Source organism: Epinephelus moara, chromosome 5 (assembly GCF_006386435.1).
Source record: "Epinephelus moara isolate mb chromosome 5, YSFRI_EMoa_1.0, whole genome shotgun sequence".
Classification (NCBI taxonomy): Eukaryota; Metazoa; Chordata; class Actinopteri; order Perciformes; family Serranidae; genus Epinephelus; species Epinephelus moara.
In genome coordinates this window covers 18727147-18753039 of record NC_065510.1, presented here as the reverse complement: position 1 = coordinate 18753039, position 25893 = coordinate 18727147, and the positions used below count along the sequence as shown (strand labels likewise).

Sequence of the window (25893 nt, the reverse complement as noted above, 5' to 3'; positions counted from 1 at the left end):
TATTAATAAGCTGATGGCACACTAAAATGTAAGTGAATTCCACCAGAGATAAAAACTCATAATTATACCATTCTCATATGGTTCTAAGAAAACTCCGACTAATGCATTGATTGGCCGAGCGTCCTGTCTGTCTTCCCCACGTGGAGGACTCCGACTGATGTAAAGGGACGAGATGGTCACAGAGTTTCTGCTAGACAGGTATTTTTAGTTTGCCTCTAATGTAACATACGCTGTAACGTTATATATGACAACACAGCATCCAGTTGCTAATGGCTAACGTTAGCCTACTGTATCGTAGCCTCTGATACATTAACGTTATCTTCCTTGTGCGTTTCCACTTACTAGTAATGTTAAGCTACTATCTAACGTTTGCACTGTAACCTTATTCTAAAACTCATCATTCATCAGTGACTCCGGTTGAGTTTTAAAACTCCAGGGTTGCGTTTGACTGTCTTGGTTGTAACATTACACTCGCCCTCCACTGCCGTGTATCTTTTTTTTATTTTATTTTATTTTTTTTACATACTTTATTAATCCCCGATGGGAAATTCAATTTCTCACTCTGTTTGTCAATTACACACAGGTCCGAACACACACATGCATAAACTGGACCTATACATGCACTAAGTGGAGAGATGTCAGAGTGGGCTGCCCATGACAGGCGCTTCGAGCGGTTGGGGGGTTTGGTGCCTTGCTCAGGGGCACCTCGGCAGTGCCCAGGAGGTGAACAAAATAGTATCATTAGCAAAAAAATGAACGTTGAAGTATTGATTAGGAATAACCATATTATTTATGTATAACGTAAACAACAATGGACCGAGGATAGACCCCTGTGGCAACCTGTTTCTGATGAGACCGAGGATAGACCCCTGTGGCAACCTGTTTCTGATGACTAGTTGGCTTGACTGGGTACCATCAGTGACCACAGTCTGAGTTCTCTCTGTGGGGTCCATGTCATTGGTTCGACAGCCCATTGATTCGACAGCCCATTGGTTCGACATCCCATTAGTCCGACTGTCCGCGGTGCTGAACGGCTCGCAGCGGGCGTATGGTGCGCCGCAACCGGCTTGAGGTGGAGCAGGCTCACGGCTTATGTGTTTGTCACTTTCTTTTTTATTTTAACCCACACCATGATCTTTTCCTGACCCTAACCAAGTGGTTTTTGTGCCTAAACCTAACCAGACATTAACGACAGGGCATCATGATGATTTCGGAATGGACTTCGGAACAATGAGTTTAATATGGTCGGAACAATGGGATGTCGAACCAATGGGCTGTCGAACTATTGGGCAGTTCCCTCTCTGTGATGTAAGAGTGGAACCAATCAATTGTGACTTCATCGAGACCTATGGACTATAATTTATGGAGAAGGATTTTATGATCTACAGTATCAAAAGCTTTTGAGAGGTCGATGAAGAGAGCGGCACAAAATTGTTTATTATCCAGGGAGGAAACAATGTTATCGATAACTGAAGCTGCCGCTGTTATGGTGCTGTGACCCAGGCGAAAACCAGACTGTTGTGGCTGTAGTAGGTTGAGAGAGTCAATAAAGGTGCGTAGTTGAAAATTAACTAATGACTCAAGAAGTTTTGCTAAGAGAGGTAATTTAGATATTGGACGGTGGTTGTTAAGATCGCAGACATCTCCACTTTTGTGTAATGCTAATACTGTGGCACTTTTCCATGAAGCTGGAATCCTGCCTGTTAAAAAGGTTTGATTAAAAATATGAGCTAGATGAGAGCAGATGAAGGGGGCACTTAGATTGTCTGCACCAGTGTTTTTGCATGATTTTAACCTAAGGAGAGCTTTGTGTACATCTACACTACAATGATGTAACCATTTGTAAAATACAGATTTACGACTAAAACAGTGTAAATTAATGTGATCATTTAAAGCGACACTTACTTTTTTGGAAATTTTACTCTTTTCTTTGTTTAGATTAAAATGGTATTAATAAGCTGATGGCACACTAAAATGTAAGTGAATTCCACCAGAGATAAAAACTCATAATTATACCATTCTCATATGGTTCTAAGAAAACTCCGACTAATGCATTGATTGGCCGAGCGTCCTGTCTGTCTTCCCCACGTGGAGGACTCCGACTGACGTAAAGGAACGAGATGGTCACAGAGTTTCTGCTAGACAGGTATTTTTAGTTTGCCTACACAGCATCCAGTTGCTAATGGCTAACGTTAGCCTACTGTATTGTAGCCTCTGATACATTAACGTTATCTTCCTTGTGCGTTTCCACTTACTAGTAACATTAACGCTACTATCTAACGTTAGCACTGTAACCTTATTCTAAAACTCATCATTCATCAGTGACTCCGGTTGAGTTTTAAAACTCCGGGGTTGCGTTTGACTGTCTTGGTTGTAACGTTACACTCACTCTCCTCTTCCGTGTATCTAACGTTACCTTGCCAACACCTACGTCTATCATAGACATAATGAGGAGGGAGTAGGCCTTTGGAGGGAGGTGGAGTTGCAGGAGAAGGGGGATGGGACTTTGGAGGGAGGCGGGAGTTGTGGATGTTCAAATTTTTTCTAAGTGTTGTGTAAAAATGCAAGAAAGGTAAGAGTTGCTTTAACTGATAAAAATGAACATGTTCATTTATCCTCCACTGAGAAGAGGGCAATCAAACCATGAACCTACTCTCCTCAAAAATGACAACTTTTTCCTTTTTCCGTTCAACTTTACTCATTCATACTGTATCGTTGTTTGTTTTGTTTCCTGTTTGTGGCTGACAGCCCATTCGTCTCATTTACACCCTTACACTTAGCAGACATCAGGGTATATTTCCAGGTAATTTATAAATACAGAAAGACTGAACGATGACACTGGATCACTATAAATACATGTGTTATGTCTCACATCATTAACAACTACTGTGAGTGATGCAGTGTTTATACATCTTGTGACTGAAAATATTCACTGTGAAATATCACTATATTCTCCCTCTTCATCTTCTTCTTATTATTATCGCCATTATTTCAAACAATAGCACGATCTCATTGAGACAATTACGCCTCTGGAGCTCACCTATGACTCAAGTGAGATCCGGCAGATGATCAGAGGGGTTTTAGAGTAGGAAATATGACCCTGAGGTCACCTTTCACTGCCCTGACACGACCCCCACCCAGGACACTAAAGGGCTGTCACATGCCATGGAAAATCTCTGAAGAGAGGAACTTCCTACATTGATAAAATGTTTCTACAGTTGAGACGATATTCCTGTGCTGTCATGTGTTAAGATCGCTTGGTGTGTTGCAAAACAGCAAGTTTAACATTTGGTTTTTTGATAAATAGCAGCCAGCATCCAATCTCTGCTAAACCCTTTGGCGTTTATAGTGTTCAAACTTTGGAATAAATACGTTCTCCAACCAAGCGATGGTCTCACACACCACACAGCGACTCATAAACAAGACTAAGGGCTCATTTATGCTCAACGTTAGATAGGGAGACAAATGGAGCCTTCCGTCTGTCCGTATTTGTGCTTGAGAGCTTGTGGATATGAATGAAACGGAGCAATACCATCAAAGATCATGGAGGCAGTGTAGCGTAGTTCAAGGGAGATATGACCATAGGTGACTCCGAAAAATGTAATCAATGGCGGGACTGAACAAATCAATTACATAATGAAAAGAATTCTCTATCCACATGTAGAGATATATGCACCCTCCATTTAATGATACAATATCACAACCGCTTTCACCATCGCCTTGTTTGTTGTTTGAAACTTTTGACTCTGCCCTCTAGTGCCATCTACTGGTTGTATCTATGCCATCATAAAGGACGTATGGAAGTACGAGGGCAGTGACGTTTACAAAGTCTGAAACAGGCGTATCTATTTTTGTACATTAAGGGAACATAAATGGGCTTTTCAGGGCCTTAACTTACACCTGGCACAAAGAGGCGGACAGCAACACGCAACTGTCATTAATAGTTTCAGACCGACACAGTCGTCATTTTCACAACCAGCGCCCATGTTGTTTAAGAGTGTTTACTTGTACCCATCTGTGTGCCCGTGGGCATGACAGCCATTGCTATTAATGGCAATAGTGCACTATTTTACTGCCACTTAAAGGGCACATTATTCTGGTATAAGATGTGTGAGCACAATCAGGTTCACAACACGTGTACACTCTGTTTCACACACAGGGATGCGTGGATAACAAGGAGTGGGTAAAATAATGCATCAATAAAAAGGGAAATATTATTTACATTTTCTAAAATGTGAACATAGCAGAAGGTCAAGCAGAGCGGCTGTCCGACTCCCCATTAAAAGAGATGCAGCACACATTCACACACAAATATCATTGTAATTCTTGTGATTATTTTAAAAGCTAAAAGTTAAGTTCTGTTTTCTCTGTCAGGTTTTGCTGCTTAAATGTCCCACGATTTATGCTGCAGCGGCATTACTCCTTGTGCTGCATTGCTCTCAGCAGAAAACCACTCGCTTCTCGAATTGGCTGAAACCACCATGTAAATGGCATTGCACCAGGCACAGGCAACACCTGGCTTTTAAAGGAATGGGAGATAACGCTCTGATTGGTTGAATTCATGTCACGCCCCAAAACGCTATGATTAATTAAGGCACTAAATAACAACCCCTTTGCCCCTTATGCCTTATTTTGTGCCCAGATTATGCATGGCTTAAGTAGCAAAAGTGGAGCTGAAAATGCTCTAAATGCACTTGCACCATGCAGTTGAGACCATATGCTATAGATCATTTAAATAGGTCCCTAAGAGTCTAAAGCCATGCAAGTGGCTCTGCAAAGCTGTACTTTGGCACAGCTGTGCTTTGAGCTAAATACTAACGCCAGCATGCTAAAATGCTCATAATGACAATAATGATATGCAGATGTTTCAGTCTCAAACAAAGTGGTGGATCGACATTGCCATCCCTAAAGCACTGCCACTTGCATGGCTAAAAATGCGACAGTAAACTGGGAGAGAGTTTGTGGTTTCAGAAGCACCACAGGGCATTTTAACTACTCCAGACATTATAACATTACCTTTGGTTATCTATATTACACCAGCAGTAACTACTGTTCTCTCAGTACTTCAAATGCACTTTAAAACAATAATAGTTCCAACTTATATCTGCATATATCTACATCATTTCAGAGAGATAGCCTTCACCTTGACTACACAAAAAAGTGTTTGCAGCTATAGGTCATCTCCATGGTAAGTTATATAAAGCACACCTCGGGTATATATATATATATATATATATATATATCAGAGTCAACCCTTTCAAAGTCTAAGTAGTGTTCATACTGACGTGCTGTACACAGGTGTGTGTTTGTGTGAGTGACTGCTTCCTCACCATGGCAGCACTTTTCATGACATGGCTAATGACCACAATGACGCGTCCTTTGTAGTTCTGGAGGACTCCCGTCGTAGGACACTGCACCAGCTCACCGTCAGGGCCGAACGCCGTGCTGAAGGGAATGTTGATGCTGCCAGAAATATGGCCTCTGCTGAAGCTGGAGGAGGCGGCGAGGTTAAGGAGCACAGCTTTGAACAGGTACAGCACCTGTCTGGGCCCAAGGCCAGTGACGGCAAACCTCCTCAGTGGGTAACAATAATATCCCTGGGCGACATGGATACAATAAACAGTAGTTAATAGTAACAAGTCAGTTCAATGATACTCTAATTAGTGCTTGTTATACTTCTTATCAGGCTAACGTCCAATACAATAAGTGTGTAAGACAAGCTTCAAGATTGCTGTGTGGGAAAAACTCTCTCTTAACTGAGGGAAGAACGAAGAAAAAGAGATTCAGTACAGGAGATGTAATAACAGAGACAGCAGGAGAAAAGAAAAAAAGGGATGTGAAGGACTGGGTCTTAGTGAGGGATTTACCGGAGAAAAACAGAGAGTATCAGCACAGGGACAGTGAACAACCCCTGAGTGGTATATAATGGAATAATAACCCTTGAGAAAAGGAGGTTGTTCTATTTCTGAGAGAAAAGCCATTGACATTATTGCTACATATCTTAACACAAGTGGTGCTTCTTCCTCGACTACGTTCACTAAATCATTCCAGCTGCCACAAGGACATATAGAGTTGAGATGTTACATAACGCATATAATCCACGAGCCGACAAATCTCATTGTGGTGCATTTAACCTGAGAATTACAAGAGGCACATGCCAGTTGTTTTGCAGCAGAGAATAACCAATCACGTACCCAGACAGCTAAATCTAGATCGTCTTGATTAACCTCACAGAGGTCTTAATTTAATCCACTTTTTGTGACCGCAGACGCCCACAACAGAGCTTTGCCTTACATCACAATAAAGGTGAACAAGGGTTGCCAAATCCTGGGAAAGTGGTCAAATCTCTTTTGTGCATGTGAGTTTGCCCGAGGAGCTTCTGTCTATCAGGAGGCTCCAGTGTAGGAATTTGGCTAGAGTAAGTGCCATTTTGAAATCCCTGCTCTAACCACTAATCCCCACTGATTAACGGCTCTTTAACCCCCTTAGACAATTACCATTCCACTGATCTGAAGGGTGAGACTCATTTCTTTTGGTCCTCTGCATTTTGTTTAGGCAGGTTTTCTGGGCCGCTATACTCCTTGTGATAAATAAAAACCTGCGCATCTGCAAAACCAAAACTAATTTCTTGATGTAATCTTGTAATTTGGTGCCGAGCTACGAAGAAGACGGATAAAGAGACTATTGAATGTGGCAAGCAGAGGAAATTTTCGTTTTCAATCTAAAGGCACGTACAGGGACTTTGTTTGTATGGGAAACAAACATTGCTGTGATTGCTGTCATTAAGCAGCAGTTTAAAGACCAGCTGAAGGGCACATAAAAGAGGTGCAACATCACACCCAACGACCTAGCGTCTGCTACAGCTAACTGACCACTTGGCGCTCTCTATGTCTCAATGGGGTCATGCACTTGGAGGAGAGTCGCACCCAACAACAGAGGATCCGGTGCCAGCGAAGACAACCTCGCGCTGATCCAGTACCATCCCAGCCTCCTGATTCAAGCCTTACGTGTCCTCACTGTGGCAGGTTATGTGGCTCTAGAATCGGGCTTCATAGTCGCGTTCAGTGGCATTGCCAAGTTCACAACAGCTGTATGGAAGGTGCGTCATCTTCGACTATGTTGGACCGCCAGAAGAAGAAGCAGCTCATTAACCTATGCATACTGTTACTGTCATGTGAAAACTATGTATCTCCAACGATAGTTTATTTATTTGATTATTTATCTTAAGAAGCTGGAGAATCTTCTCAAATATAAAGGAACAATTCATATTTTAGTTTGTCTGAAAATTTCAGAATTGCCACTTCTGGAGATGCATGCACGTTCCTTGAACAGCAAACACACACACACTCACACACACACCACTGTACATCCACTGGTCGTCAAGTGTCGCAAAGAAACTATTCATTTCATATACTCGGGCATCACACTGTTTAACTTACCAAAAAAGCTTTGTGTTGGTCATGATTATCAGTTATCTGTTAAAACATAACCAGAATATAGAATTCTCTCATGGAAACCAACAAACAAATATACCATGTAAAAGAGGAAACTGGTGTAGCCAAAGGGCCAGACGAATGCATTTTGCTCGGGTTCACAGGCTGATCTCCACCGCTTTATACCCTCATCTCTCAGACTGCAGGATGTTGTGGGGCAGCCTGGGTAGACAGCTGAATGTTGCAGTAACTGAATGTTGCAGAATCTGGCAGCACATAACTGAATTAGATCATGCACCCAGCCTGAATCTGCCCCTACTTGCCTTAGATGGGAATCAAACTGTTTTACTTTCTGTGCCTGTGGTTCAATTTCAAAACTCTGCAAAGCACTGGCAGCGGGTCAAGAGGTAAGCAAGAGATCCAAGGTGCTGTGGGATGAAGAGAAAGGTTTTCTGCATCCACACGTGCGACTGTGTGCACATTCTGTTTCTGCGTGTATCATAAGACCTTGAACTTTGTGCAAATTATGCAGGTGTAAGTGGAAACATTCTTTATAAGCTTTTAAAAGAGAACAAAGTTTTTTCACAAGTAGAAATGTCACTGAAATTACATATCTGTGCCCAACAGGTAGAGACATGATGTTAAAAGGACCTGCATTCATTCAGAGATGCATTAATCATAGCTTTACAGAGACCTGGCACACACTCAAGGACATGGACCTTTACTGTAAAAGAACCAGTTTGATTCAGCTGTGAGACTGGACAGAGACACGCTGAAATAAATGTCAAAGCAGAGGAGTGTGGTGACTGTGGAGGCCATTGGAGTACAGTGAACTCATTGTCATGTTCAAGAAACCAGTTTGAGATGATCTGAGCTTTGTGACATGGTGCGTTATCCTGCTGGAAGTAGCCATCAGAAGATGGGTACACTGTGGTCATAAAGGGATGGACACGGTCAGCAACAATACTCAGGTAGGCTGTGGTGTTTAAACCATGCTCAGTTGGTACTAAGGGGCCCAAAGTGTGCCAAGAAAATATCCCCCACACCATTACACCACCACCAGCAGCCTGAACCGTTGATACAAGGCAGGATGGATCCATGCTTTCATGTTGTTTACACCAAATTCTGACCCTACCATCTGAATGTCGCAGCAGAAATCCAGATTCATCAGACCAGGGAATGTTTTACCAATCTTCTATTGTCCAGTTTTGGTGAGCCTGTGTGAACTGTAGCCTCAGTTTCCTGTTGTTTGTTAGCTGACAGGAGTGGCACCTGGTGTGGTCTTCTGCTGCTGTAGCCCATCTGCTCCAAGGTTTGACGTGTTGTTGGTTCAGAGATGGTCTTCTGCAGACCTTGGTTGTAACCAGTGGTTATTTGAGTTACTGTTGCCTTTCTATAATCTTGAACCAGTCTGGCCATTCTCCTCTGACCTCTGGCATCAACAAGGTGTTTTCGCCCAGAGAACTGGTGCTCACTGTCTCTTTTTCGGACCATCCTTTGTAAACCCTAGAGATGGTTGTGTGTGAAAATCCCAGTAGATCAGCAGGTTCTGAAATACTCACACCAGCCCGTCTGGTACAAACAACAATGCCATGTTCAAAGTCACTTAAATCACCTTCTTTTCCCCATTCTGATGCTCAGTTTGAACTTCAGCAGGTCGTCTTGATCATGTCTACATGTCTGAATGCATGGAGTTGCTGCCACGTGATTGATTGATTAATTATTTGCATTAACGAGCAGCTGAACAGGTGTACTTAACAAAGTTGCTGGTGAGTGTATTTCTTCCAACAAGAGAGAATTGGATCAAGCATTTACGTGATTATTAGGTGCTAATATATTCCAGCTGAATGGATTATTGAAGGTTTACATCACCACTCTCAACCTGATTGAAAAGTCTCTCAAATCAGGCTGGATCAGGACAGTCTCTTCTGAATAATGTGGTTTCATGAGGCATTTTCATTCTGATTGGTCTATTATTCTGATTATTAGGGTCCATGTACTGTAAAAGCACCTAGAGACAGGGAGGCTGTATGCAGAATGGACACTGAGTTGTAGTGTGTAGTGTAATCTTAATCCGCTGACTCCATCTGTTTCATACTTAATGACTTCAGTAACTGTAATTCAAAAACAGAGTTGTGTATTGTGTTATCTTCTGAACAACTGGAATGAACAAACAACTTTTTAAAGGTGTTTGTAAAGAAGTAAATGTATTGTCCAAGAATTCGTCCAGTAGCTCCCACAGTTTTTATTTACAACCCTACCCTTGCTTTTCCCTGTCCTGCCTCTCAGTACGTTTGCCAGCATATTTCTTCAGAAGTGCTTGACGGATGGTCAACAGCTTCAGAAACCCCCTCCCTCCACAACTTTCCAATGTCAGAAATGGGGGGGGGGGGGGGCTGTGTCCGGCAGCTTTCCGAAAGCAACAATCCAACATCCACATCCACTTTACGGGGTGAGAAAGGAGCCAGGGTTTGAAGTTCTCTCCCTGGCTCCCTGTTTTCATTTCTTATGCAATTATTTCTGTCACTTTTCACATGTACAAACCAGCGCAAACACTGTGAATGTCTTCTAGGAGAGACTGTCTGAAAGTGTGGGCGGTTATTGCATCTCCCTCTCACTCCTCTCTCCCCCTGACAGCCAGCTTTCCACTCAGCCTTCCGGTGTATCCATTGGAACAGCTCCCAAACAGTTTTGATTTCCAACGTGTTTGGACAACACGTCATAGGAACCACTTCTTTTCTAGTATAACATGGCCCCTAAAGCAGTGGCATCAGAAGTCAGCACCACTGTAAAGACTTGAATTATTATAACTCATCCCCAAGTTAAATCTCCTTTCATGGGAAATAATCTTTAGATATCCGCTACCCTGTTAAGTATAAGGAGTAAGATTCATAAAGCTTAAGTCACACAAAGCTTAGAGTTGGAGCAGGTTTTCTTAAGTAAATTCAACCTAAAACAACCTTATCTGGATCTGGTAATAAAGCAAACACAAACGTCAGCAGAACATTTGCTGTTTTTGATTTTTATGGACACAACCCAAAGTTGTTCAAACAAGTTCCAGGCTGTGCGCACCTGGTAAACACTGAGCGTTATTAAGCAAAATAATAGGGATATTTGTTGAAACAGGTGAGGGCCTCACAGGTAAACCTCATCACTACACAGAAATGTTAAGGATACTCCTCCACACTGCGGATGTCGACAGCAACGATTTTGGGCTTGCCGGCTCTGGTCCTTTTGGTGGGCCCTGCCACTGACAGCTCGCAGAGGTCGATTAAGTCCTCGGCCGAGATCCTCGGGGAGACTTCTGCTTTCAGGTCACACAGCGCCAGAGGCTCCCGAGACTACAAGAAAGGAAGTCACAGGAGATCAAATGAAGAGGGAGAAAATTGTAGTGCCTGCTTTCAGAGAATTTCTGAATATAATTTGAATAATGGAATTTGGATAGGTAATCATAGTGACACGAGAGACGGAAAGAATAGTGTCAATTTGGATATTATTGTTAATTGTAAAAACAGTATTACAGCACCACACACGACCAACAGCAGTGACCACATCATGGTCCTGTGCCAGTTTCAACGTGTGCTGCCAAATAGGTTCATAAAAGCACCGAGCCAGAGGTATGGATGCAGGGAACTGAACCTTCGTCTCTGCAATGATGAGCAAGTGTAATACCTCTATGTTCCCCAGATGGCCTGAAATCATTTTAAGCATAAAACATGAAAAAAAAAATAAAGCTGAGGATGCTGACAATTTTTTCCAAGTCCCTTCAAAAAAAAAAAACCCTCACAAACAAATGTATTGTGATAATGAGTGGTCATTAAGCAGTCTGGTACTTCTGCTCATTGATATGCAAATCAAAAAAGGGGAGAAATACTAACGGCATTATCTATGAATTTCAGCACACGGTGTGAAAGCCATTTACAGAACAGAGACGGGCCAACTGCATGTTGAGTAGGTTAAGTGCCCAAACTCTGTCATCCATGAAATAAAATGTTTGAAAGCAGCTGACTCCATAGGCTAGCTGAACAATCCATCCACCCGACAGTGAAGAAGTCAGTGACATCTGTGAGCCCAGAGAGGATTTTAAAGACTTATGTTCTTTTTTTTTTGGACAACAAATCTGTACACTGTCCACCTGAGCTAGTCCCTTTAAATCCATGTATTATTACAGTGTTTTATTAACCAGCCTGACAAGAAAACATGATAAGCTGTAGGGCTGAAAAAAAATTACGATAGTACCAATACCAGTACCCTTAATTTGTTACCTATTTTTTCTACTTCATTTAATACCCATCAAGTGAATGGAAGCATCCAGCTGCCTAAAATGCTACCAGATGCCACAGGCCTGTTGTAGCCAATATTTTGGTGGCATCTTATCATGCTGAACTGCCAGCTCTGTCAAGTAAACCATGCTCAACTTCACCACACCACTGCAAATGATAGCTGCTGCAGTAGTGGGCTAATCACAAGCTGCATTAAATTCAATGCTTGCAGTGATTGGCTGCAAGAAAAAAAACATACACACTGTTTTTTTTTCTAGATCTGGGTAAAGGAAGCATCAAATGCAGGTGTGACCGGAGAAGTTTTGGTAACACTTTACTTGAAGGTATCTACATAAGGGTGACATGACACTGTCATAACTATGACATGACACTGTCATGGACTTGTCATGAACATTATGTACATGTCATAAACGTTTATGACTGCTGTCATTAAGTGTCATTTGGTTTTTGTGATGACAACTTGACATTGTTTGGGTTGTCTTGATTATGACAACATGACATTAATTAAAGTGACATTACCAGAAGTTGTCTTTGTCATGACATGTTGACATTCATTTTGTTTGGTATGTCCTTATAATGACAACTCGACATTGAAATAAAGACATCTTCTGGTAATGTCATCCTTGTTTATGTCAAGTTGTCATTATTAGGACATCCCAAACAAATTTAATGTCAACTTGTCATGACAAGGACAACTTCTGGTAATGTCATCATGGTTAATGTCAAGTTGTCATTATAAGGACATCCCAAACAAATTCAATGTCAACTTGTCATGACAAAGACAACTTCTGGTAATGTCACTTTGATTAATGTCAAGTTGTCATAATCAAGACAACCCAAACAATGTCAACTTGTCATTACAAAAACCAATCACACTTAATGACAGCAGTCATAAACGTTTATGACATGTATATAATGTTGATGACTGTTATGACAGTGTCATGTCACTCTTATGTAGATACCTTCAAGTAAAGTGTTACCGAAGTTTCTATATCACTTGGTATTGGGTTATTGTGGTAAATACCTTTAAGGAATCAAGTACGGGTACCCAGCCCTATAACGCTGCTACATCGCCTCTTTTATATATTCTTGAACAACTGGGTTTTTGTTTCTGCTTGTAATAAATATTCATAGCCTGCTTATTTCAATAATCCCACTCTCCATTCTCTATATAGTAATAATTTGTATGGCTATATCTAAAGGGTGCATCCTCACTCTGCTGCATCATAAGAGTCAGAATGGCAAAAGAAAGAAATCTGAATAGTGGCTCATTGTTTTTATGAAATAACTTTATTCTGCTCTCTTGAATTTTCAACAGAGAGGTTGGCAATATCTATTCTTGGTAACATGAGAGCACAAGCAAAGGTACGATCTACATATTCATGTCTTACTACCATGACCCACGCAAAGAGAGAGGCGCTCACCTCTTTCAACTTTAAGTTGGTAAGTAAAGTAAATGTAAATGTATATATAATGTATGAGTGAACAGAAAACTTGAAACATCTGTGCCTATTTGATGCAATAACAGTTTTGCAATAAATACTACCGTACACACACAATGTTCTTCATTGAGCACTTAAACTGTGTTTGTGTTTTAAATCAGTACTATGGTACGTTCTGATCATTTGTTTTGCTCGAATATTGAACAGCATTTTATTGAAAGGTGTTTCTGCTTCTAATGTTAGAAACACAATACAAATACAAATACAATATCAAGGTTTCCACAAGAAAATTGTTTATCAGAGATAATAAGCCACCCAGGCCGGAATGCATCTTGCCTCATCATGGCTCATTTAGTTAGTAGATGAGGGCCGAAACAATACCCACACTCATTAAATACGGTACACCGCATTGCTGTTAGAAATAGTGCTGTTTCTTTATTTCCCTGAAAAGTGATGCTTTCACTTCATTAAAATGTTTTAATGTTCTAAAATGTTAGTGGATGTGGCTGGATTTTAGATTGATTACCTGCTATAACCCATCCCCAGTAAGAAAAACAGCAAGAAAAACAGAATATGATGCAATCCAACACAACACTACTACAAACTACAGACACAAAATTACCATAGGGTTGAGTCAACACATCTGTGTCATGAGGACTACGTTTACATGCATACTAATACTCCAGAATATGACAACAGCCTATTCTGAATTTGATACGATCATGTCAACAACATATTTTGTTTGGATATTCCAAATTAGGGCTTACTCCAAATGTAGCCTTTTGCCATTAAGACATGGGATATGCTGGTATCACCCAGGTTCTAGGAGCATTGTTTGGGCATGTATACAGCGCATACGGAATATGTGTTTCAATTGGGTTTTTTTGGGTGGCTGTGGCTCAGAGGTAGAACAGGTCATCCACTTATCAGAAGACTGGCAGTTCGATCCCTGGCACCTCCACTTTGCATGTCGAAGTATCACTGGGCAAGATACTGAACCCCAATGGCCCTCCCACTGGCTGTTCCATTGGTTTGTGAGAGTGTGTGAATGGTTACTGAGTAGCAGGTGGCACCATGTGGTAGCCTTGGCCACCAGTGTGTGTGAATGTGTGAATGTGACATGTAGTGTTAAAGCATATTAAGTGGACGAAAGACTGGAAAGGCAATGCAGTCCATTAACCATAGTTTAAGACCCAAGACCTCTTGTCTGTTTACCGTCAGCTCTGTGTTGTCATGGATACAGTGTACATAAACTAACTAGCCAACAATTGCAAGGCTGGGGTAGAGATGCATGTCCAAACGAAAAGCTCACATTTCCAGTCAGAAGGAGAAACACACCTACTTTGAAACATTAGGAAAGACTTGGAAATCAACAGGTTTTTGGATACGCAAAAATATTGCAACACCAACCTTTTTCCGAGGCTGGTTGAAGGAATGTAAGAGGGAAGCTGTGTTGCGCAAACAATTCCAACATCTGTCAAAAACTTTAAAAAAAATCCCGTTTTGACACTAAGAAGCAAAATGGTACACGTAGCTCCAGCCGTTCCATTTTTCCATATTTTGACATGATAAACAACACGTTGCTCGTTAATCTCAGTATACATGGCTGCATGTATCCAGGAATATTAGTGAAATATTTATTTTTATCAGCAAGGTAAACATCTTAGGAATATTGTCTTTTTCAGAATTAAGACAAAAAAAACAAAAAAAAAACAGAATATTTTGTGCATATTAACAAAGTCAGTGAGAACATGTTTCAAATATGTAGCATTTATTACAGGACTCACATCTCAAGGGGAACATTTCAATCTCACATTTCAGCCCTGCAGAGATCAATGCAACTAGGTGTTGATGTGACACTGACCGGTCCTGACTCTGATGGCAACAACAAACCACCTAACTGGAATCATAATAATAATACATAGTGACAGTGTTAAAATCAGGGAAGCATGTCTAAAAGCTTGTCCAGGGCCAATAGAAGGCAACTTATTCAGGATCAGTGAATGCATTACCGTGCGAGGCAATGCAATAGTGGGAATACAGTAAGTTCAATTTGAGAGTAAATCAGGGTGTGACTGAACACACCTGCTCAGTGAAACCTGCCTGTGTAGACAAGCTTCAAATGAAAACAACCCTGAAGTAATTGATTGCTGTCATTTACACAGTAATCACTCTTGACATTTGATACACCTCTCACTTCAATGCAAGAGCTTAAGTGAAGAGGTGTGCTCTCTGTTGGGCTCTTGGCATCTTTTTTAAACAAATTCACTGCTTTATACAGCACAAACATTTCAAGTAAGGTTAAAGAAACAGCAAAAGGAGGTGGGTTTTTTTTCACTGAATCAAAAGCCCCTTTTACACTGCCAGATTTTCGGCGAATGTTGGGCTGTTTTGCAGGCAAGCTGTGAGCGTTTAGACACACAGAGCCGGATTAGCGAGTTGATCCGAGGTGCCCAATTTTCCGCCTCGTAGGTATATTGGCAGAACCTTTTTAGTTTAAAAAGACTGAGGCGGCCTTCCGCCACGGGAGGGGCTGTTGATGACTTGTGGGAGGAGCTGTTGATGACGCCGCACGTGCAACTCACTGGTGGTGGATAAACAGGAAACAGCTGATAGCAGGAATTAGCGAGCAGCTAGTAGCAAGAGGGAAACGCAAACCTGACAGACACTGTAAACATAAGCAACTGGGCAAGGCAAGCAAGGCAAGGCAAGTTTATTTGTAGAGCACAATTCGTACACAAAGTAATTCAAAGTGCTTTACAGAACAAGAAAATGCATTAAAATCACAATACAAAATGAAAACATAAATAATCATTATAAAATTAACTTTAAAAGAGAACATAAATAATCATTATAAAATTAACTTTAAAAGAGAAGAGTGCAGATAAGATCCTTTCAGTCAGACAAAGAATTGCGCGCCCTCCTTGCCCTCGCAAACAAAGAGGCCATTAACTGTCAGATGACAGGGACAGTAAAGAACAGGCCGACTTACGAGAGAATCGCCGAAGGACTGACCAGCCACGGCTTCCCTCCCACGTCACTGTTTACGTCACACGCTGAGCTACACATTTTGTTACTTGCTCACGCCCCCCATTGCCCCAAAAAAGGCGCATTCTGTATAAACAAAAGTAGGTAGGCGGCATTTTGCTGCACTCCCCGATTTTATTTTTATACTGCCAATGCTGAAAAAAGACTGATTGGGCTTTCCTGCAAATTTGCACAGTTCCTATCTAAAAAGGGCTACAGATCCAAATAAACAAATTGAGAAGTCAGATGCCCCTTGTCTTAAAAAAGTGAAATCTGAGGAACATATGAGCCGAAAGTTTAAAAAACAAACAAAAAAAAAAACATGATTGGTCTACATTGTAGAGAAAGCTCCATTTGCAAGGAAGGCTGAGAGAAGACCACTGTATGATAACATTTAAGTCAGTGGTTCCCAACTGGTGGGTCGCGGTCAAAAGTGGGTCACAGGTCCATTCTGAACGGACCGCAAGTGACTCGCAAACGTGTCAAGTTTGTAAAAAATCACACTTTTCTACAAGTAAAATGAATTTCCGGCACAGAGCTTTTACTTTGAAGTGCCGTTTCCAGCTGTAGAGTGAGTGACTAATTGACAGCTACTTGACAGAGACAGCAAACTAGCTCGATGACATGGTCAAATACAAGTATTCTGCAGAATATACTAAGCTGTGTGAACCTTGAACTAATGACAAAGGAGAAATCTGGACCCCATGGCTGGACCAGTTGGGAACCACCAATTTAAGTCATTAATGGCATAGGCACGGATGCTTCCAGTCGCGTCTCTGTCAACTCTGTCAACACTAAATTTGCGCTAAATTTATGCTCTTGTGTCTATTTTGCACGTCTTGGTGGTGCTTTTTGTGGTCTGCTTTGGATGGAGGGGGTGTGTGGTTGCGAGTCACCCATTGGGATGAGGAAATCAAATCACCAGTTTGTAAACTCTCCTCCTGCTACGTCTGCTAGCTAGCGAGGTTGAGGTTTTTAAATGTAAACTTAAAGGAAAAATGAAGCAGAATGGGCGCTAGCTGAACTAGCATCTTGCTAGCCATTGTACAGGCGTTGGAAAATTAATCGGACGACCTCCGTGCCACATCAGTTTCCATGGGGATATTATGGTAAAATGGACATGCACTTGTATAGCGCTTTTTTTTAGTCTTCCAACTACTCAAAGCGCTTTTTACACCATGAGTCACATCCACTCTTTCACTCACATATTCATACTCTGGTGGCTGCTACTCAGTTATTAACACACACACACACACACTGACGAATCTGCCATTGAAGCAATTTGGGGTTCAGTATCTTGCTCACTTTGACATGAAGATCGAACCTCTGATCTTCCGATTGGTGGACGACCTGCTCTACCTCTGAGCCACAGCGGCCCCTATACAGTACCAGGAACTGTAATATCATTTGTTATACCCAGCTTGGCTAAATCCTGGACAGCAGGTGACTCTTTTTCTTTATGTCGATGCGACAGAGCTGAGGACTCTGGCGAAAAGCTGCCGGAACAAACTGACGAGCTAATGGAAATTTCTGAATAGCAAAGTATCTACACAGGGTAAATGGGCCTGTTTTTGTGTTATGTAAAATGCCCCCATTGAGACCAATATGTTCCACAAATGGTATCTACTAAAACATTAAGCATACCAGCTTTAACTTACCACTTTTCAATGAAACTTGGACTCAGTCATTAATACTTCAACAAGAAGGGAACACAGTCGCACTAATCTCTCCATCGAATTAGAAACAATGTTTTGGCTTTGGACCAAATACAGCATGTGTTTGTTCAGCTGGGTCTTAACCTCCTGAGCTGGCAGGGCTTTTTGCTGTGATGAGCAACGATTAGAGGCAGTCCTGACTTGACTATCACATACCATTTAATCACTCAAGCAGTGGTGCACGTAGCTGTTTTTATTTGTGTGTGTGCATAAATCAGTAGTGTGCTAGATTTTGAGATGCTGGTCAATATAAACTACTTGTCAGGAATTACTAAAGCTACTGAGCAAACACAAGAGGGAAAAGAGGACACAGCAAGAACAGGTATTTAAATGTTATAAATAAATGCTTACTCCAGTCTACTGTTCAATGGCCCTTGGGACTTGTGTGCATTTTTCCTTCATTTGTTCTCAATAAACTCCAAATAAACAACAAGTGTTGAAAATGGCAAGTGGGTCAATCAGACTGCCTTTAGGAATGCTTTTAAAAGATTACAAGAGTTATAAAAAAGGCCTTTCAAGCTCGAGTATACACTTAACAGAAGACCACAAATGAGCAGGTGTTGTGGCAACTTACTGATGCTAATCTCTTCTGTACACATCATTAAAAAATAACTGATAAATGGGTAACAATCCTTCATCACCTGACTAATCATGATAAAGGCATTTTTCTTTTATGCAACTGATTCGCACATCAATTCCCTTTTTTTGAATTGCTGTTTTTGTCGTAAGTACTTCAGTGCATATTATGTGGCAAAAAAAACCTACCTTTCTTTAGAACAAGGCCGATTTCTCTGAACTTTTGCGCCACAAAAAAGGCATGACCCAATCACATTTTGTGAAACATACATCACGTTACAACATCATGACAATGGCAGACCTGTTGCAACTGTTGGCAAATTTGCATCACTGCCAGTATGAATAGTTTTGAAGAGAAAAATTCAAAGGCGAGTATTCCTCATTTTCGTGTCTTTATTTGTTATGTCCGCGGCATTTTAAGGCCTTAAAAGACCTACGGGCTAGTTGGGTGGGAGCTAATGTCTACAAACAGATGTATGCACAATCTGTAGACGACAGGACACGATTTTGTTATCAGAAGTGTTCTGGTTTCTGTTTTTAGTCCAAGTAGTATTGACCAATCACATCTGAATGGCAGTTTAACAGGTGGTAAGGAGAGGCGGAACACATTGGCTGAAATGCATGTCTTGGAACCCATCAGCTATCATCTGAAGATGAGTTAGCTTTAAAGGTTTTGTTTAGAGAGATTAGCCGAAATGACTGGCGCATGGAAAAGGAAGTCTTGGCCTGGATATCTACTGGCACCACTAGATCAGCCCGAAATATTGTCCATTGCCCCTAGAGGCTCTGTCATTGTAAGGTGATAGTTGGTGGGTTCTGAGATTGGATGGAAGCAAACTGGTGCAATTAGCTGTATCATTAAGTGGGTGCTGCAGTTCTCCTCGAACGTCCAGAGTCCTAATCCTGTGCAAAATATCTTGTAACACAATGATCTGGCCTGCTTTGGGTTTGACACAAATTGAGCATCGCGTTAGTTCAGGCAGGACACGATGTCAAGCTCATCCCATATCACAGCTGCATCAGCTGATGGAGCAGCTGATTGATGGAAGGCAGCCAGCTGATAGATCACATGATTCCTTTCAACGCAACCAACTGGTGAATCTCATTCAGGGCGCCCTATTTAAACTGCGTTGGCCTGCCTGCTGTTGCTGCTTCCTCTGCAAGTCGCCTCCAACCCAGCTGCTCCTGTTCATGTTGTGTCTGACTAATCAATGTCATTTCTATTTTCACTGATGCTGGCTCTGTTCTGTTCCCAGGGGGGTCTTTGCTGCTGCTCTCCCTGCCTTAGAATTTCCACGTGGGGACGCGGAAGGGCGGAGAGGTGTGCTCTCTCCCCATTAAGGCTTTCCACGTAGGCGTGTGGAAGGGCGGAGAGGTGTGATCTCTCCGCCTTTGGCTTTCCACGTAGGCCTAGGAAAGGCAGAGAGGCCCCAGAACAGAGCCATACCAGCAAATATAATACTGTAAATGGTTTTCTTTGACTAAAGTGGTCCTGACTGAATTAACTGCTAAACTGTGGACTGCTGTTCCCTACATGGTTGTATTGTTTGTGACCGTCTCTGAATGAAAGTGGATAAGGACTTTGGACATCTCTAGTGTTACAGTCTCAGTTGCTTGTCTGAGCTCATACAGTATATAAGCACATTTTCAGTGTGCTGATCAGCAACACCTTAGATCTACTTCAGTAGCACCAAATAATGTCTCTCTCTTTCTACACATGCACATAAATGTATCCATACACATAAATATACTGACAGAAATAGGCAAAATATGTAGCCTGTCATTGCCTGGGGCTGACGGAGCACTGTGTGGTGACTTAAATGTCATGACGAACAGTGTGTGCCAGCTGAAAATGGCTTAATGACACTTTCGCATTTCACTGGCCTGACAGTGATGAGGCTAAACTGGAGCCGCTGATAAGCAGACACAAATCCTCTGCAGTGGTTTGTGTTTGTGTGTGTGCGTCTATGCACAAATGCTCATAGTCCACAGTTGCCAAAAGAAACCCAATCACTTCACGTACTGAACTCGGAACAACGGTGTCATACAGCTTGGATGAAGCTTGATGACAAGGTCAATGACTCATTTAAAGTGCCTTCATATTGTGAGATCTTAACTGCGCTGAGATCTTTTACATATCAAGCAGCACAGTCTGTGGTGTTTGAGCATTACTTCTAAAGCAAAAGCACACTTTATCTGCCAAGTCTGCAGTCAGACAAATAGAAGAAGGGCATAATTGAGGCCATGATCTGAGAAAAATGCTGACAACAAATACGCCTCACAGCGACTTCACATACACATAAACACACGCACCACTTTCAACATAGAGGATTTGAAAGCAAAGAATCCTTCCAGCTTTTCATATACTTCCTGTTTTAATTCTGGCTACACAGCAGTTATCAATATTGCTCTGATGTGAATGATGATAAAAAGCAGCTTCCACTAATAAAAACACATCGCCGTTTTTGCTGACAAAGGACAGAACTTGAGTCCAGATGTGTATTTTGACAACTGAGGTATAGTAGCTGAAAAATAATGCTTCTTTAGTGTTGCATAAGCAACTTGCTCTGCACTCACATTTGATGACCGAAACACTTGGATGCAAGATTATGACTCCACTTTTTTTTTATTTTTTTTTTATAACTTTTGTCGGTTATTCATAAAAGAATAATAAAATTGTAAGGTCACTGAAAACCTTTCAAAGTGAACATGTATTGTACTCTAGCTGAAATACTGAAGAGCAGCATTAGCTTTACTTGCAAAATGCATCACTGGAATATGTTTTACACTTTACATGTGATTAAGCTTTTATCATTGGAAGTAAAACAGGGTGGACACAGTAATGTAATGCAATCCACAACTTTACGAAAGCCCTTAAATAAATACTATATTTGAAAAGCTTCTGGTTCAGCTTCTGTTGACATTGTGTCAGAGTGGTGTTCATTCTACCCTACAGCCATTTGCATTTACATTTGTTTAATACTGAGAAATGTTTGTAATGGTTGAAACATGTCATATCAACAAAACTGCATATAATAAGCTTCAAAATGCGACAACTTATTGCAGAGGTTTTGAATTAGATTCCACAGTATATTATAGAGGTATTTATGTTATTGTGTTTTAGCAAGTAAAGACTTAATATGCCAGTTTTAACCATTCATAACAAATCACATTTTAAATCACAGTTTAACATGTTCATGGGTACACGAGGTGCACAAAAACTAAATGAATTGGAATCAGAGAGCGTGTATGCTCATTGACATCCATTCGCTCAATCACTGAAATACGAGCTCCGCCAGCTGTTGGATGACAGTGAGATAAACATCTGCTTATCTATAGGGAACGGCACTAGTCTCCCGTGCACTGTACCACATTTGATTTATTTTTATTCCCTCAAAGCTATGTATGTGAAGCATGACTTTCAAGCTGTTACTAACAACACACTTTCAATGCACAGCTAGGAAATACACAAATTTATCATGTGTGTTCAGTGTTGAGATGGACAGCTTTTGCACATAGGAATACATTTAGCTGTTTGCAGAAATCGTTGGCTAAAAGTGGCTCAGGATTGCCACAGGGGAGTGTCACTCACTTGCTAGTAGGAGTCATGCACAAATCTTACCTTGCATAGCAGCTGGATTCTCACGATATCATGAGATCTTGGGAGAAATATGGGATCATGAGATTACCTAAGGAAAGGTATGGTCACTAATGAGCAAAATTAAAATTGCATTCACTTCAGTCCAATGTGAGCAGAGGAGTGAATAAAACATTCACTTCAGATGGCAAGCAAGTTCACATCTTTGCATCACGTGGAGTTCAACTTTGGTGAACTTTGAGCCTCAACCAATAGCAAAGGAAAATGTGTGGGAGACAATGATTGTTGCTTGTTAGCAGCCATGACAAATACAAACTTCCTCACATTAGACATGCTGCCTGACTGGCAGTGAGTCGGGAGACAGGCATGGAACATAAGAAAATGTAAAACGTTCCAACAACATCATACTTCATAGCAAGCTAGCTGACATTAGCATACAATCACCTGCCAAGTATTTTTTGAAAGTGTCTGCTCCTCTCCAAACAGTTTCCAGTGACGGCATCTCAGATGGGTCTCTGTAACAAACCATCTTGCGCATCAAGTTGGCATAAATCTGCATGCAAACTCCATTATCTATAAGCTGTTTAAGAAAGAGGGAGCCCACCTAACTCGATCAACTAACTGGAGACAAACTAAATTCATGTCAAAGACTGCTGAAACAGAGTCGATCTAATTAATGGTACAAGTGTAGGGCATTTTGTATTTGTTTGGCTATGTTCAGATGATCTTATTAGTGGCTGAGAGAAAGGAAAAGGAGAGCCTGTTTTCTCTAATTCACTCACTCAGACCAAGCTGAGTGGACAGCAGCTGTCCAGTGAGATGGATTTCTGTTCAATACGAGGGAAAGAAACTGCTGACAGAGCCTCCTGCTGTCTTATCAGAGAGAGGGGCAATGGGCAAGCATGTAACACAGCATATGCATCAATGCGGTATCAGCCACACTACTTTTTACAAGATTTTTGGGAGACAAGACATCGTGGAGAATCAAAGCAAACGTCAGAATTGACTGTATGACTGTAACTCTACATGTCTACAGTAACAGTCTTTTATTCACTCTTCTCCATAAAATTTTAGCCTTAAGGATAGGTTTACATTTTTCAAGTCTGTCTTAAAACAACAGTCAGGTGCCCATAATTACAAGTTATACTTGCTGTAATCATTCCTCCTGTTCATACTGGCCCTGAGGAGACCCCTTCTTACAGTGATGGAGGACCTAATCCACAGTCCTTGTTCTGTGCAAAAATAAATTACAAATTTTAGCTAAAGCCAACACGAGGCTCCAGCAGTTTGAGTTAGTCACATAAAGTGAATATCTTTCAAAGTCGCAGGCATTTTAGTACAAAATTCCCTCTCTGCATGGCACTGTGCCTTCACCACATCTAAGCACAGAAACACTGTCTTAGATCGTTCCAACATGTCTGAATAAGGTGTCCTGTCGACATGCACTCAATGAGCAAACTTTTGAAGATGGACCTACATTTAACACATGGCAACAAACAGTAACTGGTTCACAGCAGTTTTGTAGTGAAGCAAAAGTTTTATCAGAAGATGTCATTACTGGAGTTACTGAGCTGTGTGGCACCGAAACTAAAACATCACCTGTTCAAAGACGGCAGTAGCGAGTGTCAGAAAAACTGCTATAGTAATAAATCTTTACTGATGTACATTGTATAATTTGTTGAGAACAAAATGACATAACAACACTCAATGGAAACCAAATCATCAGCCCACTGAGGGCTGGATTTAAAATCACACCTAAAATAAACGTAAAAAATCTAAATGGCATCAATGCCTTCGTCTTTCAGGAACTGATTACACACTCTGGCCACATGAGGCCAGGCATTGTCCTGCACCAGGAGGAACCCAGGGCCCACTGCACCAGCGTAAGGTCTGACAATCGCTCTGAGGATTTCATCCCGATACCTAACAGCAGTCAGGGCACCACTGGCTATGACATTGGAGGTCTGTGAGACCCTCCAAGGATATACCTCCCCAGACCATCACTGACCCACCGCCAAACCGGTCATATGGATGATGTTGCAGGCAGCATAACGTTCACTAGGACGTCTCCAGACTCTTTCATGCCTGTCACATGTGCTCAGTGTGAACCTGCTCTCATCTGTGAAGAGAATGAGGCGTCAATGGTGGACCTGCCAATTCTGAGCTGCACAGTGCTGGGCTGTGAGCACAGGTCCCACTAGAGGACGTTGGACCCTCATGGAGTCTGTTTCTGACAGTTCGGTCAGAAACATGCACACTAGTTGCCTGCTGGAGGTCATTTTGTAGAGCTCTGACAGTGCTCCTCCTGTTCCTCCTCACACAAAGGAGCAGATACCGGTCCTACTGTTGGGTTTGATGCCCTTCTACGGCCCTGTCCAGCTCTCCTCATGTAATGGCCGGTATCCTGGTGTCTCCTCCATGCTCTTGAGACTGTGCTGGGAGACAAAGCACACCTTCTTGCAACCACACATATGGATGTGCCATCCTGGAGGAGCTGGACGACCTGTGCAACCTGACTGGGCTGCAGGTACCACCTCATGCTACCAGCAGTGACAAGGACACTAGCAGAACACAAAACTGGAGAAGAATCAGTCAGGAAGGATAAGGAGAGAGCAACTGTCTGTGGACACCACATGTAAAACCATTCCCTTTTTGGGGGTTGTCTTGCTTTTGCCTCTCCATTGCACCTGTTGTCACTTTCATTTGCTCAAAAGCAAAAAGTTATCGTGATTGAGGTGTGTACATGGGCTGCCATTTTCTGATTTTTCTTAGAGGGGCAGGAGGCTACATGTTGATTTGGCTTCCCATAAAGCTTTATTTGCTGATGCCACAGTCTTCCCCTTTACTCTTGCATTGCTAGACTGACTATACAAACTTTACAAAGCTTTAACTGCCAAAGTAAAATGCCTGAGAGGAATTTCATAGAGTCAGCAGTCTTCAAGTCTTCAAATTTAATCCCTGCTGACATGTGTAATAATGAATAATGAGCAAAAATGTCCAGATCAACATTCAGATTTCTAATTTCTGGACTTCCTTCTCTGCAGTAATACTGTGGTGTTGTGTGTGTACTGTATGTGTGTGTGTGTCTGTGATCAGTCCAGTGACGAGAGTGACATTTCAACAAAGTGCACTCCTGCCTGAATGTTTTCTGAGGAAGAGGTGGGGTGTAGATAGATGCGGCCATGGATCAATGCCACCACCCAACCATTTCTCATTCAGCTTCGGCTGAATGAGAAAGATTACAGCAATCACTTGGGCACACAGCAGATAGGGACTGACAAGAGTGTTTGTGAGCTTTCTGGACACGATGCATTCAGGTGTGAAAGGCAAACAGGGCTGTGCCACAAAAACTAAACAAAGACAAAAAGCCTTTGTGAAAGACAGCATCACATCAACAAACACTCAGAATTAAGTGTGAACACCTTTTATTCTGGTTTGTTTATTTTTAATTGCACATATATCTGAATGGTAGCCATTAAAGGGGTACTCACTACAAAATGACCATGTGTGTATTAATTAGTCATGCCGTGTTACCTTGAATTTGTGAAGAAAATGTTTTTCTCCCATGCCTCCACAGAAAACGGCAACCATTTTGATTTATCGACTGATTAGGGAGCGATTCAACAACAGCAAAACTATATCAAAACATCCGTTTGCAAACTCTCACACAACTCCTTCAGTAAATCTCATTTACGTTGCTGTATGCTGACTGCCTCCCAAACTCATTTCATTTCATCGCCAGGTACGGAAGAAAAACAAACCTTTCTTCATGAATTCAACACGGCAAGACTAATTATTTAACAAATGTTTTTGTGGTGT

General features: G+C 41.6%; 1 protein-coding gene and 1 long non-coding RNA gene across 4 annotated transcripts in view; both read right to left on the bottom strand.

The window, feature by feature from the left end:
- Positions 1-1333, bottom strand: part of LOC126390350 (uncharacterized) — a 3688-nt gene extending 2355 nt beyond the window's left edge. The window contains exons 1-2 of the long non-coding RNA XR_007569964.1: positions 880-1333; positions 382-840 (exon numbers count right to left, since the gene is read on the bottom strand). This is a non-coding gene — a long non-coding RNA (uncharacterized LOC126390350). The remainder of the gene's footprint in view (positions 1-381; positions 841-879) is intronic.
- tbck (TBC1 domain containing kinase) overlaps positions 1-25893 on the bottom strand; it is a 73976-nt gene that overhangs the window by 9964 nt on the left and 38119 nt on the right. For all 3 annotated transcript variants that reach the window (XM_050044595.1, XM_050044594.1, XM_050044593.1), the window contains exons 24-25: positions 10611-10774; positions 5331-5490 (exon numbers count right to left, since the gene is read on the bottom strand). In XM_050044595.1, coding sequence (XP_049900552.1) covers positions 5331-5490; positions 10611-10774 — 324 coding nt within the window. The remainder of the gene's footprint in view (positions 1-5330; positions 5491-10610; positions 10775-25893) is intronic.